This window comes from Ciconia boyciana, chromosome 8, assembly GCF_034638445.1.
Source record: "Ciconia boyciana chromosome 8, ASM3463844v1, whole genome shotgun sequence".
NCBI lineage: Eukaryota > Metazoa > Chordata > Aves > Ciconiiformes > Ciconiidae > Ciconia > Ciconia boyciana.
The window spans coordinates 28,841,406-28,862,873 of record NC_132941.1 but is presented as its reverse complement, the minus strand read 5'-3'; the positions used below and the strand labels follow the sequence as shown (position 1 = coordinate 28,862,873).

General features: G+C 43.8%; 1 protein-coding gene across 2 annotated transcripts in view; it reads right to left on the bottom strand.

The window, feature by feature from the left end:
- Positions 1-21,468, bottom strand: part of MICU1 (mitochondrial calcium uptake 1) — a 111,131-nt gene that overhangs the window by 2,775 nt on the left and 86,888 nt on the right. For both annotated transcript variants that reach the window (XM_072869636.1, XM_072869637.1), the window contains 2 exons: positions 13,863-14,000; positions 7,504-7,612 (listed from right to left, as the gene is read on the bottom strand). In XM_072869636.1, coding sequence (XP_072725737.1) covers positions 7,504-7,612; positions 13,863-14,000 — 247 coding nt within the window. The remainder of the gene's footprint in view (positions 1-7,503; positions 7,613-13,862; positions 14,001-21,468) is intronic.

Sequence of the window (21,468 nt, the reverse complement as noted above, 5' to 3'; positions counted from 1 at the left end):
GGTTGCAAAGATGATACCGTATGAAGCAACTATTCCAACAGGCTGGGAATAATAAAAACTGATTTTCCTGTTAAGCAACCAAGGGTCAATAATTGCAGAATGAACCCATCCACTCTCTCCCTGTGACAGGCTCTGCAGGGAGCAGACAAGGTTCACCTTGCAATAAAATAAAAAGTTGTAACGAATTATTTCACTCCCCCCCCCAAACTGGCAGCTGAGCTCATCAGCAAAGAAGGAAGTGGTAGTTTTATTCACACCTCTAGAAAAGAGCAATCCATAGAGCTATCAATCTGTCAGGGTTATGCAGTAGATCTTGCTGCATAAAGGGAAAAAAACCCCTCACTGGGTTGGTTTAGCTGTTTCCCTACATGTATTCATGTGCATCTGGCTGCCCTCTAGTCTCCCTTTGACAGCTGCTAATTGAAGGAAGGAGGGGAGGTAAGAGCAGCTCAGTTGTTACTGTTTGTCGGGGCTGAAACACCCTGCTCCCTTCCAGATACTCAATAAAACGGAAAGGCTTTGCATGAATGTGAGCATATTTTACGTTAAATCGCTTCCCTACAAAGTCTGACTCGAGGAAACCCCGTCCGGAGAGACTTTGCACTGTGGCAGTGAGCCCACAGCAACTGGTATGAACATCTAGCTGCAGACCTCCCCTTCAGCAAGGCAAAACAGGGAAGTGGTGTGACACACAATCAGACTAAAACCAAAAAAAGCCTCTGCTTTCATCCACAGAATCCTTCTAGGTTCATGCACTCTGGTCCCTTTGCAGAGCTACTGGCCCTTCAGAAATTTTGAAGAGTTGTGTGTCAGAAAGGAAAAAATAAGCACCCAACTGTAACCAGATTAATTAGAAACCGCATAAAATGTTTCTAATAGGATTTTTTTTTTCATGAACATTCAGATTATTGGTTCCTTCCACCCCATTTCTGCTCCCCTACGTGAGGTTTGGGGTTTTCAGGGAGGAATCCACAGCCACCATTGGGTCCTTTTCCCCTATAAAATCCCTCCTTTTACTAAATAATGCAGGAGAAAACTGAAATTGGACAGAAGGTAGATTAAAATATATATAATTTCAAGTGGGCACCCGCTGTTTCCCTGTAATTATTCTTTTTGAGTTAAAATCCTTTCCTACATGAGAGATGTAGCTCTGGCCTGCAGTTATTACTCTATGTTTCAGTTCTGTCACCGTAAGTCAGGATATGGCCACTGCTTCTGTGCGTGTCCTCCTGGCAGCCAGAGCCTGCTTTGGGGAGGGCAGAGGCAATGTAATCATTAAAGAAAACTTGAATTAATTTTGTTCCCAGGCCTTACGCCCGAACCTTGCCAACCGAGCCATGGGGAGACTGCACATCTCTCCCAGCCCACCCACACCAACCAGGCTGCAGAATATACCGCACCATGCATGTAGCATAGCTCTCAAGAAAACCAGGATAGCAAAATAAAGGAGGGAATTCACGTTTTAAGCGCAGGGACAGCCACCATGTCCATGTATCCCTTTCCTTTTGGCTCTCTTCTTCTGAATACACACAAATTAACCAGCAAGAAGCAACACGATCGAATGAACGAACTGCAACACAAGTGAGTGGGCACATTAGATGACAGCAGCCCTCCAAAAACGGCTTTTAACGGCCCACCATTTAGTTAGCTCACACTGACATCAAACACTCACAAATTAAATTACAAAGCTGCCTTGAGCTTTCCCCCTTGATCCAAGTGGGAGAGACTGATGGCCAGCATCACACATACCCCAAAGCAGAGGAGGTGACTATAAACTGCACAGGTACAATGCAGTATTTATAGGTCCTCTTTGATCAAACGCCATGAACACGAAGTAGCAGCAAACTCCAGAGCTGAACGGTGGATGGCATAGTCCTTTTTACCAAGATCAATGCCCTGTCTCTGGATTTTAAATATGCCTTTGTAAAAGGCGCCTTTCTCCTCCCCAGTTAGGCAATGCTCATTCCCTAAATACAGTCCTGGCTCCAGCCAGCTGCAAAACACGCGCTGTAACTTCTACCTGCCACGCACGCTGCTGGGGGACTTCAGTAACATGTGTAAAGCTCAAGGAAGAAGAGGAGGTTTAGGTAAAAGAAAGAGTTTATCTAAACTTATTTCTCCACTTATTTTTCCCCAAAAAGTCCTTCTGCTGGGGAGGAACTTTAAAACACCTCAACTTTGGCAATGGCAGAGGTTTTAAGCACTGTAAGACATCTCTTACCCAAGACCCAGACCTTCAGACAGCAAAAGCAAATCTGTATTTCCTCAGACAGCAACACCGAATTTCATTTAACTCCTTTTAAACATCAATCTTTAAAGTTGCTCAACAAAGCTTTGATATCATCCTTTCCTCCTGGTGCCCCAAGTACCCTACTGAAGGATTTATTTGCTATAGCCTTATATGGGGAAAAAAAAGGTTAGAATTATTTCTTTAATTAAAAGTCATGCTTTTCTGCTGAGTTTTCACCCCCCTCCTTCCATCTCTACAGGGTATTGCCTGGTCCCTTCCTCCTCTTCAACGTGTGCTTATTTTTCATGGCTGCAGTTTTACCAGCTGTAATTTGTACTTACAGCTGCTGGTTACTGCTTTCTCTCTTACTAATCCAACTGCGCAAGTGTCACCTCCATCGCATTGTTCTTGCTTGATGCAAAAATTCTGCAAAAATGTTATTTCACAGGGGCTGCGTGACTGTGCTGTGCTCGGTAACTATTTTGTTGTTTTTTAAGGGGTCATAAAGAAGGGGAAAGTGTCTCTGCTTTCCACTTCGACACACACGCTCCAGACTACAGGGTATCTCGGTGAGGCAAGTAAAATTGAAGTAAACCACGCAGAATCATTTCTTTACCATTTAGCAAAATGAAATAGGTACTGCCTGGGGAAACATCTCCTAAAACAAAGCTTGTCCAGATTTGGGGGTTTGGGATGGCAGCATCCATCTCTACACAGGAAAGTCTCCTGGATTTTATACCACCGAAAATGAGTTCAACATTTGTATGTTGAAAAGCTATGCAGCTTTTGAAATTTCAAGTGTTAGTGTCTCCCACTGGTTCCTTTAATGAGCCATCTGAGTTATTTTATGCAAATTTAGCATCTGACACAGTTATCTTTTTTTTTTCCACTCTAATTCCCAGAACCGCACCATGAGTAATGCCTCACCAAGTGCTTACAAACAGGGCTTTTCTATGGGCAAGAGCCTAGCCAGATAGCAAACTCCACTTTTTTTCCTCCATCTTGAAATTAATCACACATTTGGCCAAAATAATGGGCAGCTGGGCTGCTGCCTTCATTTCCCAAACAGCACCCACAGTGATGGGAGCAGGGCTGGGCAGTCCCAGGCTGCAGAGGCAAGACACATGTAATTTGGGCTCCCAGAAATCAGGCTACGTAGGGTCTCACGTTGATACGCACGTTTCATTTTAAGCATCCCAGTTGGAAATGCTGGATGCCATCATTGACAATATAGCTAGTAAAAATCTATTTAACTTTTTTCAAATCATTTGCACATGTATGTACTGGAATATCCATCCGGAAGAGAGATGTACAAACCTTATGCAATCCTGTGGTACAGCACATTTTTATTTTTCTTCTCAAAATGCGAGGCTGCAGCCCTGCAGCTGAGTAGAAACAGTTTTGACATCAAAGGGAGCATGACAGAAAGTCATGGAGACCACACCTCTGGGAAAAAAGCGGAGCTACCAGACCAAAGGCAGAGCCGATCCACTGTTTATGTAATATTCGCAGTCATAAATAAGAAAGGAGATTCCAACACAGAAAGCAGTTTCTAAATTGAAAGGTATCCAGCACGTTCCAGGGGCTGTTGATCTACGGAGAGCTTGTCCTCAGGGTTACCGAGCTGATTTCTTAAACCCTTGTGGACAGGCATCCTCTGCTGTGATGGAGCTTTGCCTAACAACTCGTTGCATCAGTGCTCAGCAAACACTGCACCGTAATTGTGCATATACTAAAACCAAAGGGCAGGCAAGCTCCAGACCCCTCCTACTTGAGGACATGGTGCCAAGCACTTCCACGGTCCTGCTCCATCAGGACGCACACATGCATACACATCAATGTACTGGTGTGAGGGCAGCAAAAGTGACAACCTGTGACCCTGACTTGCCTCTGCAGGACACCAGATTTCATCGTTCGACTCTTCTCCTTCTCACAAATTATTGCAAATACTCATCCAGACTTTCTTACACGCTCAGAGAGGCTGTGGCATCTCCATCCTTGGAGATATCCAAAACCTGACTGTAGGTGGCCCTGGGCAAGTTGCTGTAGGTGACCCTGTTGGACTACAGGGTCTCTAGAGATCCCTGCCATTCTCATCTACCCTACAGAAGTCCTCCCCACCCAACTACCAGCATTGACTACATGCCATTACTCCAGAGGAGTGATCTGAGCTGTGCCTCCATGGGGGACTGACTTCTTTCATCCATCTCTGAAGGCAGATTAAAGCAAGCAGCAATTCAATGACAAATACATGCTGCACTCAAAACTCACCTCTGCCTCCTTCCAAATTCCCTGTCAAGTCTGCAGCCATTTCAAGCTCCATACTTCAAATAAAACAATCTTCCATTAACCCCTCCTGGGCTCCAGCCCCGCTCTGCGCTGGCCCAGCCACTGGAATGAGCGACGGGCTCAGCTGTCTCCCCTTGCTTTGGCCTATCTCTAGCAAAGTGCATCTGTGCCTCGCTCTAAAACACAAAGGAGTTACACCATGGCACTCTGCCAGCGCTAGCAGAACGGCTCTTTGGAAAGTCTGGCCGCGGACTGTGCCAAAAAAAAAAAAAGTGCAATTCACACCCTCGCCTTGAAAGGGGAATAAGCAATGAATTCAGCTCCTGTCCTGCTGCCAGCTGTAAGCCCAGGCTGAGGAAGTTTTCTCAGTAATGATTATGATTTAAGAGAATGATGGCTATTATGCTTCAGGTAAAATGAAAGATGGACTAACAAATAATCTGTGTGTTATTCTATGCGTCATTAAAATACAGGTTTACGATCCTTTTTAGAAGAAGAGGCTACTTTAATTCAACACAGAAAACAGGTTGTCAAGCTATGGCTGTTTGCTGCCATCCATTTTTTTTTTCCTCTTAAATTTTAAACGGCCCTTCTAAAATTATAATAAAGTTTGCTGCATTAGGTTAGCAGCAATTTATTTGATACATAAACTATCCTCTTCCTCCTCCCCATGAGATGAGTAATTTTTACATTTGTTGGTTTTTAATAAGCAACCTTGTGAAAGCTTGGCTTTTGGAAGAGTACACCCCATTTATTGCTTATATGATTTGTGGGTGCAATATCCAGACTTGGAGTGCACGCACATGGTAACGGGTAATGCACGGATAATTTAGGCATGGGAGCACACATATATGGAAACGGGTAACGCATAGACAGTTTAGGCATGGGACCACACAGATCCCTGCTGCAAAACCCAGGTGTATCGTATCGCTGCAGCTTGCTTTGCACCTTCATTGCACACAAAATGCAATGACCACAGCAAAATGCTCTCTTCATGCCTCCTGCCAGATACACGGGAGCATCTCTGGGTTGAGCAGCACAGAAGGATGTGAGGGGTGATTCGTGTCAGCTACCAGACACATGCAAAGAGGGGATTTGCAGGATAACCCTCCTCTTCTGTCCGAGCCTGAGGAAATGTCTCCCGACAGCCGGGACGCTGCAGGCAGGGACAGGGGTCCAGGGACAGTCCAGCCCGCGAGCAGTTGGAAGCCATGCCCTGCACACCACCAAGCCTCCCCAAGGTTTCTTATTCCAGCCAAAGGACTCCCAGCTCAATGGCCGTGGCTCCAGCACAAGCTTATTAATCACACATAATTAAACAGCAATCACACTGATTTACCAGCTGCGCGTGGGCCTAAATACTCCACAAATACTTATTCCATGACTGGGCAATTGCTAATTTACTGTAGACACTGAGTAAATTGGATTCACTGGGCTATTATCTCCTCGTGGGATGCTGCAGAAAGGGTTCTGCGCAGTAGCAGCACATCTGTACTTCATATTTTTACTACTAAATGAAAAAAAATCCTATCAGGTTCTTTTAACTTTAAGTATTAAGATAACAGTGATCTAAAACAAAGGGTACAGATGATTTCCCCCAAAAAAATCAAAGACAAGGAGGGCTGCTGACACATGCAAGAAGAGATGTGACATGTTTGACTCCCTTTGTAGCTCCACTGCCCAGAAACCTATTAATGTCATAATATTCCCACAACAGCAGTGGTTGGAAGAGTAGCTTACTTCCAAAACATTTAATTTTGCAGCTGCCTAAATACATCAGCTTTAACTTTCTAGTAGACAAGAGTTTCCACTTAGCCTAAAAAACTTTTAATGAGTTTGCCATCATTTTTTTTAGATTCCCGGTCTAAGTCTTTTAAAAAACCAACTCTTAAAAAAAGATCTAGAAAAGAAAAGCACACACTTGTAACAGATCCTGGCAGCAGAGCAGAGAGTTGGACTTTTTTTTTTTTTTAAAAAATCAGTGTGTCAAATCTGAGAACTTATCTGAGAACATAACTGATATGGATTAGCTCAGAAAAGGAAAAACATGATGAGATGAAGGAGGATATGGATTGGTCTGATCAATAAACCACACTATTGCCAAGATCCCCAGGAAACGCTAGCTCTGAAGTTTATTCAGCCAGCTCCTCCAGCCACATACAGCCTCTGGACTGTGGGTTATCTGAAGAGAGCCTCCTCTGGACAGACTTTAATGCTCAGTCTGGGACCTCAGTGGGGTTCCAGTGCTCCCCTCTCCTTCCCTCCACTATGCCTGGGAGCTCCAAAGGTGCTTGCCATTACTTGGATTTCAGATCAGAAATGCAGCATCCGGCCACACAGCTCTTATTTCTAAGCAAAGCCTCTCATTTTTAAGCAAAGCTGAGACAAAACAAGGGTTGAAATGTTCCTACCACCAGCTCCACTGCTGGTTAGTGCCTCTGCAACGTCAATCACTGAGACCTCTACAGAAGATACAGTTTGCAATAATACTTCTTATAATACCGCTTGTCTTTGCCAACAATAATTTTTCAAGTACTTTGTGAAAGGAGAAGAATCCTCACTCCAGAAGACAGGGATGAAGAAGAAATACTGGTGTGCTTGTGCTCTGGTCCCAGAGCCCATGATATACTCACTAGGTCATCTTGCCTCTGCACGCATCAGGCCTGAATGGTCCTGCTGAAGATATCACCATGATATCACCGCTTACTAATCAGTCACCATGAAATCACCACTTCCTAATCTATTCAGACTATACATTTCAGCCTTTTTTTCCCCTCTGTATCTAAAATTGGGGAAGTATAAAACCTGAAATCCCTCTTTATCCATGGACGTAGCAAGTTAAACCTCTCATTACAGGGAGGAACTGTGATTTCAGTACATTTTTAACCTGTCAGCATGGGCTCGTTCGACATCTTCCTAACTTCAAAGCATGAGTCTCACTCCCTCAAGCTTTCAGCGCCTGTCTGTCTCGCAAGTTTTAATACCTTTATCAAGTGAAGCTCCAGCCATGTGGTAGAAGCTCAAAGCTGTGTCCACGTCATTTATGTTCTTCAGAAAAGTGAAGAAGTTCTCCACCTCCTCAAACGTCAGCCCCTAAGACAGAGAAAAGACGGTCTTACAGTGATGGGAAAAGGAGATGGTGACACTACCTGGATTATGAACAACAGAGTGACTCATCAACCCAAAGCGGTAGCCAGAGGGGAATTCAAAAGCACACTCAAAACACTCCTACCTTGGCACCTGCAGATATGGGTTGCAACCTGTACTTTTGTTAACCACCTCTGCTCCCCTCCCAGCCCCACCAGTAGTGTGATGGGAAGGGACTTCCCCATGCACGGTCAGCAGTGGCAGAGACTGAAAAGCATTTCTCTGGCCCTTGCTCCGCAGCCAGCTCTTGCCCAGATGAGTGGACGCACCATGAGCCTGTGGTTGGGATGCAGGAGACCACTGCAAGCAGGTTCATTTATATATTTTTTTCAAGCCTGCACACTTGAAATGACAGTAATGAAATAGTTCAAGTGCTGCACGGTCTCTCCCAAGAGATTGAGGGATCCCTGGGGGGATCCATGTCTTACCCAGTGTCACAGAAGGTGACACTGCAAACCACAGCATGTATATATGTGCCCCAATTAGCTTTGCTGCTGGTGGCAGGATGGCTATGGGGCTGGATCGCTGTCTGCTCTACTTACCGGCACAGTCGCCCAAGGCTTGGCTCACCCTGGGACAGGCGAGCGTGTGCTCGGTGAGCACCTACAGCCAAGCACCCGGATAGTCATGGAAATGCATCCTGAGATCCCCCAGCGCTGGCACTACTGCATCACAGCACAGCTGATGGGCAGGCAGGGGATAAGTGACATGCTCCTCTCTGCACTGATCTGACTGGCAAGGAGCCCACCAGGAGAACGGCTGCCAACAAGCACAGGTCCAGGACCCCCACCCAGTTACACTATACACCACCCGATTTTATCAATCTGTTCAGCGCCAGCATCAGTGCTGGGACAAAAGCTGCAGCCTCCAAACTCCCGCACCACGGCCTGGAGCCAATGGAGGAGGTAAATCACCACCACAACAATAACCACTCAGCCTTCCTCTCTGGAGGAGATAAATCAGCTTGTCAAGAGTTCAGCTTCAGGCTCCTCCTATCCTGTCTAGCACGACAGACTGATATAACAAGATACTAAAAATCCCAACTGCGTAACAGTTGGGAAAAGCTGGATAGAAGAGCACATGTTCAGCGGGTACTATCAAATATAAATTCATACGATCTGTTGTGACCTTTCTCAAACTCTTCCCAACAACTTCTAATCAGGGAAGAAGCCACCTATCTTTTTTTGAAAGAAAAAGCACATTTTTTACAATCTTCTCATACAGGCATAGTGCCTCTAGAATTGTAAGCAGAATTACAGAAAATTTGCAGCTTGTTCCTGCCTTCACTGTAACTGAGTATGTGGCAATGCACTGCTGACATACGTTGCACAGTGTGCACACCAACAAATGCAACAGTAGGCTTTGTCAGCCCTGGATTTACGGATCCAGACCAAAAAGAATGAGATAGCAAAATGCACACATGGACAACAGATCTGAAAAAAATTCCCAGTTACCTTACAGGGAGCTTTCTTTGAATGTATACCTGCTCTGCTTCCCAAGCGGCATGCTAAAAGATGTATGGCAGAATTAAATAAAATACTGTCCTAGCAAAAAAAAAAAAAAAATCAAATAAATCAGGAATCAGGTACTTCTGCAGGAAGTACTGCAAAGATTCCTCTGTTTTGTACAACAGATCTAGAGGAGAAAAGATCTTTGCAATTCAGATACCCATCCGGACGCCTCCCTGCTATGTGTTTCCTGACTGACATGCTCCTGCCTGGGAGCAGAGCACTGAAAATGTGGAAAGCCAGCACGAACCAGGAGGTGTGAGGCCACTTTCAGGCCACCAGAAGACACTGTGCTGTGTTTTACCTGCTCTGTTTGGGATATCTGAGGTTTCCAGTAGTGGCTGCAAGTCATCCCAGCAGCTATTCTAAGCAGAGAGCCCCAACTTTGCATTTTCCTGGAATTTTCCACCACAAAATGGCAGATGTCAAGGCCAAACAGCATTGCTGTCTGTGCAAAATAGCCCCTTGTTTAGTACCGACACTGCAGTTGCTATCGCTTCAGCAGGTAACGGGGAAGGTTTATATGCCTACATACGTAAACTTGTGGCCCTCTCACCAGCTGAAAAAGCAAAAACAATGACATACGGGGGTATCCTACAAATCTGGGCTTTCATGTGGACAGAGATACTGAATCTCTGTAGCAACAATTCTGTCAGTATTATAAAATTTAATATTTTATTGATGAATCCTATAGTTGAGGCTGGCATCAGCATTAACTCCTTTCCAGCTACCAAAATAAAAATAAAATCAGAGACTGGGACAGCCTCAGGCTTGCACCGACAAGTCAACAGATGAATGAACACCTTCATCAGTCAGAAGGTCTGAGTATGGGACTTTATCTGTTCCCTGTCAATGTGTTTGTCAGTGCTCCTCAGCTCTTCGTAACTTATTCACGTTTCCATTGAAAGACCAATAGATGTTTCCATTATATAATACAGGCTTGTGTTAATTTGGAATCACAAGAAACTGCATATCTGGAGAGCACTAGGGTAGCAATTATTGCATCTGGATGATCACTTCTTTCAAGGCATTGGTAGATCTAGCTGTTGATTCATAAGTCTGAATCCTTTCATCATTTAAGTAATCCTAGCAATACATGAGCAGGCAGACTCCAGAAACACCTATTTGCTTGCAACATGCATCTTACGACAGCTCAAATACCTTCTGCGAAAGTCAGGGCTTTCACCTAGGAACCCAGGTTTCAGCCGGGCAGAATTACATCTTGCTCCTACCCTCTGCCATCTCAACAGAAAAATATGCTACACAGCCCCCAAAGCACGTGTAGAACATGACTTGAATCACTAGTTTCTGACAAGTCAGCTTGGTTTTCTAGCAGTTAGGGAGACATAAACAAAATACCCTGCTTGTAAATACTAATGACAACTCAAGTCCTTTTTACTAGGAGAAAAGCAGCTGTGTAAGTATAACTCAAGGGGTAGGATCATAAGCAATTTTGAACAAAGAGTGTGGCAGCTCTGCTGAATATGCAGAGGAGTTCACGTATCCAGGGTAAAATGGGATTTTTCCTCAAGAAAAATAAAAGTGAAAGCAGATTATCAGTTAACACAAGAAAACATGCCATTCCCAAAAGCAGGAATGTATAATAACAATGTTGGAAAATGGCTGAAGGTTAGATTAAAATCAGAGCTTTAACATTTCGGAGGCTGCCAGGGTTGCTTTGTGCAGAAAAGGTAACTGCATCAGACAATGATGATGATGATTGGCTGATTTCATAAGAAATTGGTAACTCACAAGGTAAATTGCATTTCCAAGGTAAAGCTTGCCAGGTAGGTTTGGTACAATTACTGCCATTCCCCTTTTGGCATCACGCTATTAAAATTACTTTACTCCCACTTTCTTGGGACAGCAATAGCAAGTCAAAGCCCCTACTGCTTTCGGCATAGAGCGGAGTTACAGCAGTTTAGTAAACTGTGCAGATAACGATACTACGTGCAGATAAACTGTGCAGATAAAGCCTACTAGAAGTAGGCTAGTGAACTGTGAAAAGAAGGGATTTGGAGAAAAATTCTTCCTGCAAAACATGTTTGCATCATAAACCACTCTGACCTACAAGGTGTTCAGCGACTGGAAAGTACTGTAGGATAAATGAAGTGGCTGAGTGGCTTTAAAGTCTCTTTGAGGTCTGGGAGCCAAAGGGAGAGCAGTGGATAGCACCGGCTCCACTCCCTTTTTATACGATGGGAGTAAAGTAGAGCCCGACAGAAGCAGCTGCTTGCTCTGCAAACGTCTGGGTTACAAACGCAGAGGAAGAAGCAACGCCAGCATTGAGCTTCTGCAGTTTCAAGTAGGAGAACGCTCTCTGGCTTAAAACTCCATTCATTTACAAAGAAAACTTTGCAAGCACATCCCTGAATAAGTTATCCAGAAAGATCGAAAGGCTGTTAATGTGATACTGGTCACAGCAGTCCTGTTTCTAAAGAGATGGGGAAATTTAAGCTATGTAAAAACACTGACAGCTGCACCAGGGTGATCCAATAAAAGTACATAAGTGTATTTATGCTGCACACAAATCTGCAAGGGATATGGTCTTCTAAAATACCCCAGGGGAAAAAAGAACCCTACAAACTTTCAAGAGAAGGTTCTCTTGTATACAAGACAACACAAAGTTAGGCATCAGGTTGGATTCTCCATGAGCTAAAACCTGCTGAAGTGGAGGAATTCAGTGCCTGATTTCTCTTGCTCTGCATAAGCACTGACTTTGAGCTGCCCTGGCTGCAAAAAAGGCTTCTCTGCCTGCAGTGCAAAGTGGCTGGCACTTCTTACATCCTTTACATCTCCTTAAAACATTAAATATCTTGTACTTGTTAACAGAGAGGCCGTGTCGTTTTAGGATTCTGGGTGTTTCATTCCCCCCGGTCTAAGGAATCATGTGTTTTCCACCAATTCTGTTTCTTGCAAATGTCATTTTTTTGTGCTATTCCCCAATTTCTCTCCTTGGAAGTCCTTGGCATAAAGAAAGAAAAAAGACTTGCTCTGAATGCGGTTATCTGCAAATAGAAACACAATCTGGCTGATTTGGGGATGAGGAACAAGGTAAAACCAAAAAGTTCTTCCTCTGCCACAGATGTCAGGGTCTTGGCTTACACATGAAAAGAAGAAAACATCTGCTGTAAGAAACCTTCCAAAATAACTCCCCTCTGCCTAATTTCTCATACACCCAGCTACTGTTCAATAATATGTGTGCGTGTATATATATTAAAAAAAACCCCAAATCACAGCAAAAGAACCAACAGTTTGGGAATGTCAACAACAGAGCTAATATTTTCTGTTAGACACACATCACCATTAAGTATTTTTTCCATGAGAAATCAGAAGATTTGTGTTAAAACTCAAGGGGAGCAGAGGTATTGGAAAAGCCAAATCTGCAGCGTCTCACTCGAAGATCAAATAAACGGACGCAACCTTGGAAACATCAATGGTCGGCTTATTTGAGCTGGTGACAAAGAACTGGAGAAGTGAGATTTCCAAATATTAACAAGCAACACATCTCAGCTCCGATGACACGTTGACACCATCTACTGATAACAGCCTATTAAATATTGAGCCTATTTCCCTACAAAACACGAGGGAATCTGCAAAAAACGCTCTTTCTGGTACCCTGAGGTCACAAGAAGCTGCAGGTACCGTGGCTCCTCTGGCAGGAACACAACTCTGATAATGGCCTTTTGGCTCGCTTACGGTTTCCTTCAGTTTTTAACTTTTTGATATTATTTGCAGTTAATAGAGACCTATTAGTCTACATGCCCTGCTGCTTCAGTATGCCCAAATTCTCCTCCAGCACCAGTGAAAGAGGGAGAAAATGGGAGAAAAAAAAAAGTCACTGGAGTGGCTTCACATGAACCGAGGATTCCTGGACATCACAGGAGTCCAGCTAAGGCACCAAAAAGGGGCAAAAAAGGACTAGACACACACACTTGTGTTTTATAACACACTTTGCATCTAAGCCAGTTAAGAAATAAATGCCAGTTCTGATGTCAGGAGGAAACAGCTCTAAACCAATCAGACCAACCCAATATGCAGCCAAAGACTTTCCATCCATTCTCATTTTGATGAATCACTTGTTTATAACCTAGTTAAAAGAACAATCCATCTTTATAGAAGCAGATGTAAAATTCTAATACTGAAGTAATTTAGCAGCCCATACTTGCCTTACCTGATAAAGCACATCCTTTCAGTATGGATGTGTTATTCCAAGGTCTCTCACTATATTAACGAGTGTAGGATCTGCAACCTTATTCCTCTCTAAATCATGAGTAATTAAAATAATTTCTCACATAAGTTCATAACTAAATAATAAACTGCCCAGTCACAGCAGCTAATTAATCCAAGGGCGAGCCAGTAACTAGGAACATGTCTTCAACGTTTATTCTGGCTCCAGACCCAGGGTGCCATTCAGCAAATTTAAATTTTGAAAATTACAGCATCCATTTTGTTAGGGACAAACCTACACCCTGATCTGGACACTGACCACTGCACTCCCACCTTTTCCATCTCCCTCCTGCTGGCAAAGTATTTATCATCTGCAAAGTCAGTGTGTCTCCCCACACTGCTTAACAAGGTGCAGGTGCTTTTCTTAAAAAGATGGAGATTGCTTACTCATTTCTCAGCATGGTGCTGGACAGCTGCCCCCACCACAACTTTCCAAGTGTGCCACCAATGCCACTGACCTCTCCGTCCTGGAAGTGCTTCTTGAGCTGCTTCAGCATGACAGTGAGCTTCTTGGACTGCACCCCGCTGTAGGCCAGCAACATGCTGCCGAACTGCCGCTCCGTGATCCGCCCCTCCACCGGGTCATGACGCTCAAACTGGAAGTGGGGAAAAAAAAAAGGGGGGGGGAGATGAAAACAAGGCTGTGCAGCAGAAAGCTCTGTCCAGGGGAAGGGTGTAACAAGGCACTGTAGAAAAAAATGAACATTTCAGGAAACACTGCTGAAGGAAATCCTAACTCATTTGAATATTCGCTTCCCCCAAGGCTGTCTCTATCAATAAGTCAACATTTTCCCTATGTGCTATTTCTTGGACAACCTCTGGAAGAAGTCTTTGTATCTCATCCTCCTAGCTTTATCTCTCAGGGGGACAGCATTTGTAGAGCTGGACTTGAAAAGGCAGGATGATTACCTTAACTTGAAACCAAGCTAGTGTCCACAAATCTCCGAAGGGGTGAAAACCAAGAACAAATACTAAGGTATTCTTCACAGGCACTTCCAGCTTGGACGACTGAATAAGAATCCAAAGAATTTGGCTGCTGCAGTGACATTTTCTTCTGATTGATCAAAAATCTGCACAGGACTGAGCTAACATGCAAGTGTATGCCTCAAAAGAAGTATATGTAGGAGCAGTTCCATGATTGCTATAAAGGCGGGTGGTTAGTAAACCAGGAAAGAAAAATCTTGCAAAAACTAAGTCTCATTGCAGCTCTTCTCTGCTCCAAGCCCTGTAGAAATGGATTCAGCAAGGGAAGGTTCATGGACATCTCCAGACCTCACCTTCCCCAGTCCCAGAACGTTCTTGTCCTAAGCCCCTTCAAGACTCTTACAAACGCTGCTGTGAGGCCCCTGCAGAACTCCCCACAAGCCTTTCAGCAGAGAAAGCTCTTCTCCATTAATCCATCTCTCCAGCACTCGTTTATGTTCTCCTGGCTTTTGCTGCAGGGGAGAAGGGAAGGGCAATTTTCCTGACTTGGGAAGGTGCTGGGTTTGAGCACCACATCTCTGCTAGATAAATAATGCAGATTTCATCTTTTCCTTTCTTCCTCCCACCTCTTTGTGGCTCTAGAAACATTAACGTCAGACTTAAACTAACTTTGGTTTCACAGATGTCAGCATTCAGGATCCCTTATTTGATTTCCTTTATTTATCAGAAAACATATGACCTACACTATAGCTGATCGCAAGCCAGATGATGACATTTAACAACAAAATTAATTTTTAAACTCCTACAGAACAACTCAGTACCACATTGCTCAGTGAGTTAACCATTTCTGCCTCAACCGCTCTTCTGTGCTTAATTACACAGCTAACACAAAAGCCAGCAAGGCACCCGACTGAGATCAAGGTGGGGAGATGAAAGCTGGCAGATCCACCAGCCTTGCTTTCGATTCATGTGTAGGCACAGCTACAGACATGGCTGGCTATATACGCTTTTAATATATACGCTTTTTAGTTATGCTATGTAACAACTAGGCTGTGTGCAAATGAGCTACTACAATTTCCATGCTAATGCCAAGTTGGGGGTAAATATTTTTTAGTTATTAGCATATCGGCCAGACTTTTGCTGCTTTTCCCCAGTGGGGCACCAAGTAATTCCTACTGCATTTGAAATGCATGAAATGCCAGGGCTGGAGGGGTTTGGATGGACTACGCTGGCAGGAGGCAGCTCCCAAGTGGACAAATTCAGCTTCTTAGCACCTTGTGCTTTCACTTGAGTGGCCCACGCAGTATCGGAGAAAAAAGATGGCACTTTTTACTGTCGTCCAATATAGACACTGGGGTTTACTCACAATGCAAAACACTGGCCTCTCCCTTTCTCATGTGCTGGGGAAAGGCGGGGAAAACTCATTTGGAGGCAAAGTATCTGTTCTTCATTAAAAAGCAGAGATAGTCCTTTCTTCCATGTTTGAAGAATACGAAGAAGTTTTACAATACCCAAGAGACACAAAACTTCGCAGTCAGTACTGTTTCAAAAGCAGCACCGATGCTTTCTTCTACTATAATATTCCTAATTTCAGCCCAAAAGACACAAACCAGTATTTTTCTACCAACCATGTTCAAATATCCCAAGTTTTAGCAAAGCATGAGACAGCATCTTTTATTAAAAGATCAGAAGCAGATCCAACTATCTCAAATCAACCTCGTAAGTGGTGAATATGCTTAGAAAAGTCTTGAGTCAGTATCTAAAAGCCCACCAGTCCTCTCCCCCCACCCTGCATTAAGGAGCGGGCATTGTGCAGCTCCACGGGGTAACAGAAGCAGCTCACCTCCCTGCAGTCTTGCAGATGGGGAAAGAAAAAAGGGCCAATTCATCACAGTTTTTTTGTAAATAAGCATTCAGATAGCAGTCAGGTTTGCATTACCAGATGCAAAAAAGACTAGAAAGGAAAAATTAAAAAAACTTATCATCTTCATTTTTCTCCTGATGTGTCTCACACAAAGCCTTTTCATGTCAACTTTAAGATAAGAAAGAAGGATTATTCCCCAAACACCACGCTGAAGAAGTCTTAACAGGAGCAAAATGATGAAACACACCGTTTCAGCCCAGCTTTCCTCTTTCTTTCCCATTTTCAGCCATGACCCCAAGATGTTCAAAGCAATTGGCCCACTGCTGCTGCAAAGGGTCTCAGCAAGCCCTTCAGCTCCCCTCACTCGGGCTTTCCCAAATAAAAGACTATGAAACACACCTACAGTTTAAAGGATTACCTGGGGAAAGTTGGTACATTAAGAATAACGCTGTAACTTGCAATCAATGTTTGCAGCCATGCAGCTGGGAGAAAGGCAGACAAGCACACCTTAAGCAGGATTACTTGTAAAATTCAGTGCAAACTAACTTCTGCATCTCAAATGTCACTATTGAAAACCGATAAACTAAGTTATCTTATTTAGTGGCACCTATTACTAAATGTTTATAGCTACAGAATAAGCAATGGGGAAAAATGCTTATTCCTCCTGTGATTCACCTTTGCAGCTTCTGGTCCTCAGGGTTTTAGGGACTTCCTTGGTGGGAAGCTGCAGCTGGATGATATGTCTAAATAGCCACACGACAAATTTTTCCTCCAAGAGGTTGCCTGATGCCACTTAGCACCCGCTAATCCTTTTATGTTACGAAAACAAAGTGTACTGGCCCAGAAGTTTCCCGGCAGGTACTACTGGAACGCTTTCAATCATCACTCATGCAAGGAAAGGATGGACAGAGGTGTAGCAAAACACGTAGACTCTGGGTTTGGGCAATCTGGTCTAGACCGGGCACCGGGGATTCTTCTGTACTACAGGGAATATAAAAATCAACAAGTGCTATTGCATCGGCTGTCAAAGACATGAGCCAAGGCAGGCGGGGAAAGCCCTTCTGGAGGAAAACCTTTCCACAGCGTCTGTTAAAAATAACTCAAATATTCAAATATGAGGATCTCACCAGTTCTGAGCAGAAGTATGAAAACATGGAGCACAATTAACATGTTGATGCTTGTGGTATTTTTGGCATCTTGCAAAATTTATTGAAAATAAAGTAGAGCGCCCATTCTACTGCCATAGCCCGAGTCTTGATCACAGCAGTAGCAAGAGCCTCACCTGCAGCAGACCCACTGCATGAGATGAAAGAGCTTTAGTCTTTTGATTTATTGCACAGTTGGGAGTTTGTGTTAAAGGACAAAATAAAGATAAAACAAATCTAAGATGAAGGAACTAAAATAACTTATTTATACAAATATATTTAAAGTACAAAATCATTCTGAGACCCTGTGAATAAACCAACTCATTCCCCCTCCCAGTGGGCTCCGAACTGGTTTCAACTTTTAATTTCTGCAGGTGGTCATCAGGTGCAGTGATGAGTCAAAACGCGATACAAATATTATTCACAAGAAATAAGAAAGCCTGAAAACCATGGAATTATTCTGGGTTTATCTCACTTTAAAATGAACACCTCTAACATTAAACCGAAACACTCACAGATGCCCAAAGTCAATTCCTGGCAGCCAAGCATTATGCTCTCCCATACACAGGCACACAGAGGTGTTCATTGCAAAGGCCAGCCTAAAAAGCTGCTGGCAAGCGAAAGCTGGTCAACCAGTTTCCAAATTCAAATATAATCACCACTGAACTGAGAAAAAGCAATGAAATCATGGTGATGGGTAAAGAAAGTTCAAAACTTGCCTCCAAGCTAGTGTCAGATACATTTAAATTGATTACAGAAGGGATGAGTGGCAGATGTCATTTAAAGACGATGCAGAAAAAGAAAAATTTTGGTGAGAGAATTCTGCCTATTTTTTCCAATATGTTAGCAATTGTGTTTATTCATAAAGAAACTTGGCTTCAAATGATTTGAGAGTGGAAAAACCTTGATTTCAGCTTTTAAAAAAAAAAAAAAAGAAACCAGCTACCCCTGACACCCCCTTTCCCCCCTCCCTGTCTGGAAGCAGAGGTGCCACATCTGTGCTCTCCTGCCTTCTTGCATGTCTTCTAGCCAACCAAACACAGCTCACCAGTTGTCTCTACTTGAGAATGAAGGAGGATGCAAAGCCTACAGTAATTTTTCTTTTGGTACTCAATACACAGTCTATGAACAGTGTGAAGTGTTAAAATCCCCCAGGTATTTGAAAAGGCAAGAAAAATAGTGTCCTTTCCCAGGTAATCATGATCCTTTGCCTTCATGCATGTGATGTTACTGTACAGGTTATTTTTCCAGTCACTTGGGGGGGTGGGGAACCCACAAAGATGGGATTATTACAAGCAAACGAGTCCTCTGACAGCCTTTTTCCCTTTGATATATCCCTTTCGTATTTCAAAGGCAAAGCACAGCCAAGGCAATCGCTCAGCCGGCATCGCAGGGCACCAGCCAGCACAGGATGGAGTGGCTCCGGTGCGTGACACCCACCACTGGGGAAACTGGGAATAAGGGGGTCCTAACCCCCTCCGAACTGCAGCCTCAAAATCTACGCACACACCACAGATGGCCGGCGAGTCCAACACCTCTGGAGCAGCTTCCACCCGCAGCCACTTGGTGCCAGCAGCGGATTCCGCATCCACACACCAACAAGGATACAGTAAATAATTAAATGTAACACTCTCCAGTGTTCTTCCCGCAAGCCAGGACGCCTGAGATGCTGAAGAAATTAGCCTAAAATATAATAGGGAGTATTTTGAAATTCATTAAAAGCCAACATGATGTGCAAGGAAATCAAAGATGTTTATGGGAGGGTAAGAAGGCAGGAGAAATGGGGCACAGGACTTGACTCTCCCACTGCCAACTTGACCCAGCTTCAGTAGCCCAGTCCCAGTAGCCAGTCCATACACCACATTAGGATACTTTCTACGATCATTTAAAAGACTACCCATGATCTTAAACATGTGTTAAATACTCCCATCCACACCCCAAAAAGCCCCATCAGACAGGATGAACAACTTCATGTTCCTCTATAAGCTGAAATATGGGTAAACTTCCTTCTAGCTTAGTTTTCTGAATAAATAACCTCACTCTCTTTTCTTCAATGCATGGAGGAAAGGCTTGATCACATGAGGAGAGCAGAAGGCAAATAGACAATTTTCTCTGCTTCCACATCCCCTTCATTGCATAACTTCATAGAAAGGCAATACAAGGATCAACCATAAAACAAGAGACCCATAATCCTTCTGCTTCCAGACTTCACTCTTTTTTTTCCCCACTAGCTCAATCCACCTTCTCCTGTGGGAAATCAAATGCCAGCTTCTGAGAAGCATCCAGCCTGAACCAATTCAGACACACCACCACAAGAAACATCTTGATTTAAAAAGAAAAAAAAAAAAAATCAATCGCTAGAACTTTAAGTTAAACATAGACAGTGGTTACCTTTCATCTCTCCTCCTGCCACCACCAGCTGCAAGGCTCATTGCTGGGAAATAAAGCATCTCTGACAGCTAAGAAGCCATCTGGCACAGGCAGGAGGACCGCCTCTGGGTCCTCCTTAACCGTGGAGATGCAACATTGCAAATGCCACCGTGGACTCAGACCATCCACCTCGTAAATTTCCAATCTGAGAAACAATGGGGAAACCAGGAAAAGTCATTTAAACCGAAGGTTTAGGGTAAAACAGCATTGTGCCTCTATGAGCACAGACCTGCAGCCCTGGCATGCCGTACGTCACGGGGTAAGGGCTGAACTGCCCCTCCCAGTTCAGGCTCAGTGTGGCAGGACATGCGGCTTCAGCTGAGACACGGCACTGTTTCAGAAAGAAAGTGTAAGATGAAATTTTAACTCATCCCCAGGACATCCCTCCTTCAGAAAAAGGTCAAGCTTGGGTACCAGACACTCCTCAGGGGAAGACTCTCTATTTCAGCTGACTCTCCTCCCTCCTCATTCGATTTGTCACAACGAATAGCATTAACATGGGAAATTTCTACCTAAAACCCCAGTGCTGAAACCCCACCTAATCGGAGACTGCAAGTATAAAAAACTGCTTAAAAACCAGGGAGCAGTGTATTGTCATTGCTGCCACCAGACTGAACTACACCCAAGAGAGCAACACCAGCTCTGCAATTGCCCAGGGAGGGATACCAGAGCACCAAAACCCTCAGAGAGGGCTTAGCATCACCGTACAACCACAAAGGGGTGTAAAAACCTCACACTTGAAAAATGGGATTTCTTCTCCTTCCTAACCTGGCATCACATTTTTGGTCTGTACACTGAACGGTGGCTTATTTTATTTTGCTTGCTTTGTTTGCTGAAGAAGATTGCTAAAATAACCATCATGCCCTTCCAGTGGCTGCACTCGGCATAGGTTCAAACAGCGTTTAAGATCAACCCAAACCAGCGAGGGCCTCGAAGCCCATCGACATGAGGGGGAAACACCCAGCTGTAACGCGATGCAGCACAATGAAAAACACAGCTCAGACTTTTCCTAAAGCAACACCAAAAGAAAAAGCAGTGGCACCTCCCATGCTGTTTGCCAATTACCTCTATGGTGCAACCCTTAATGCAGCCCTGGGGTGATGGGATGAGCAAATCAGCTCAGTCTGTGCTTTGGGACTTGAATCGATATTCCCCGGACTTATCCTGCAATGGAAGTACCAACTGCTGAGCTACATGGAAGAAGCAATACCCTGCACTGCTTTTTCTGCAATTATGCCCATACCTATCAGTGCACGGGCTTATTCAAGAGTTACTGCATGGCCTTGCTAGTCTATAAACACCATTGAAAGAATATGAAACATGGTAAAATCACAGTTTTAAAAGGGATATTAAACACAGATACCACAAAGCATAGTAATTCTGCTGTGCAAGAATCAGCATCTTCAACTTATTAGGTTTTTATTTTTTGGAAATACTCCTAAACCTATCTTCTGTAAATTTGATGTAGATATTCTTGAACTTCAAACTAACTGCAAACCAGGCGTCCCAGCAATATAATTTCTATCCTCTTTAAACACTTATATTAGCAAAAACCCTAGCTATATTTTAACAGGCTCTTAAATTTCTAGGAAGGCTTCTCCTAAAAACCAATCAAACCAACTATGTATTCCCTAAAATCTCACAGCAAGCATCTAAAATATAAACATGTGCGCACCACTTCTTATTTCCAATTGAGATCGC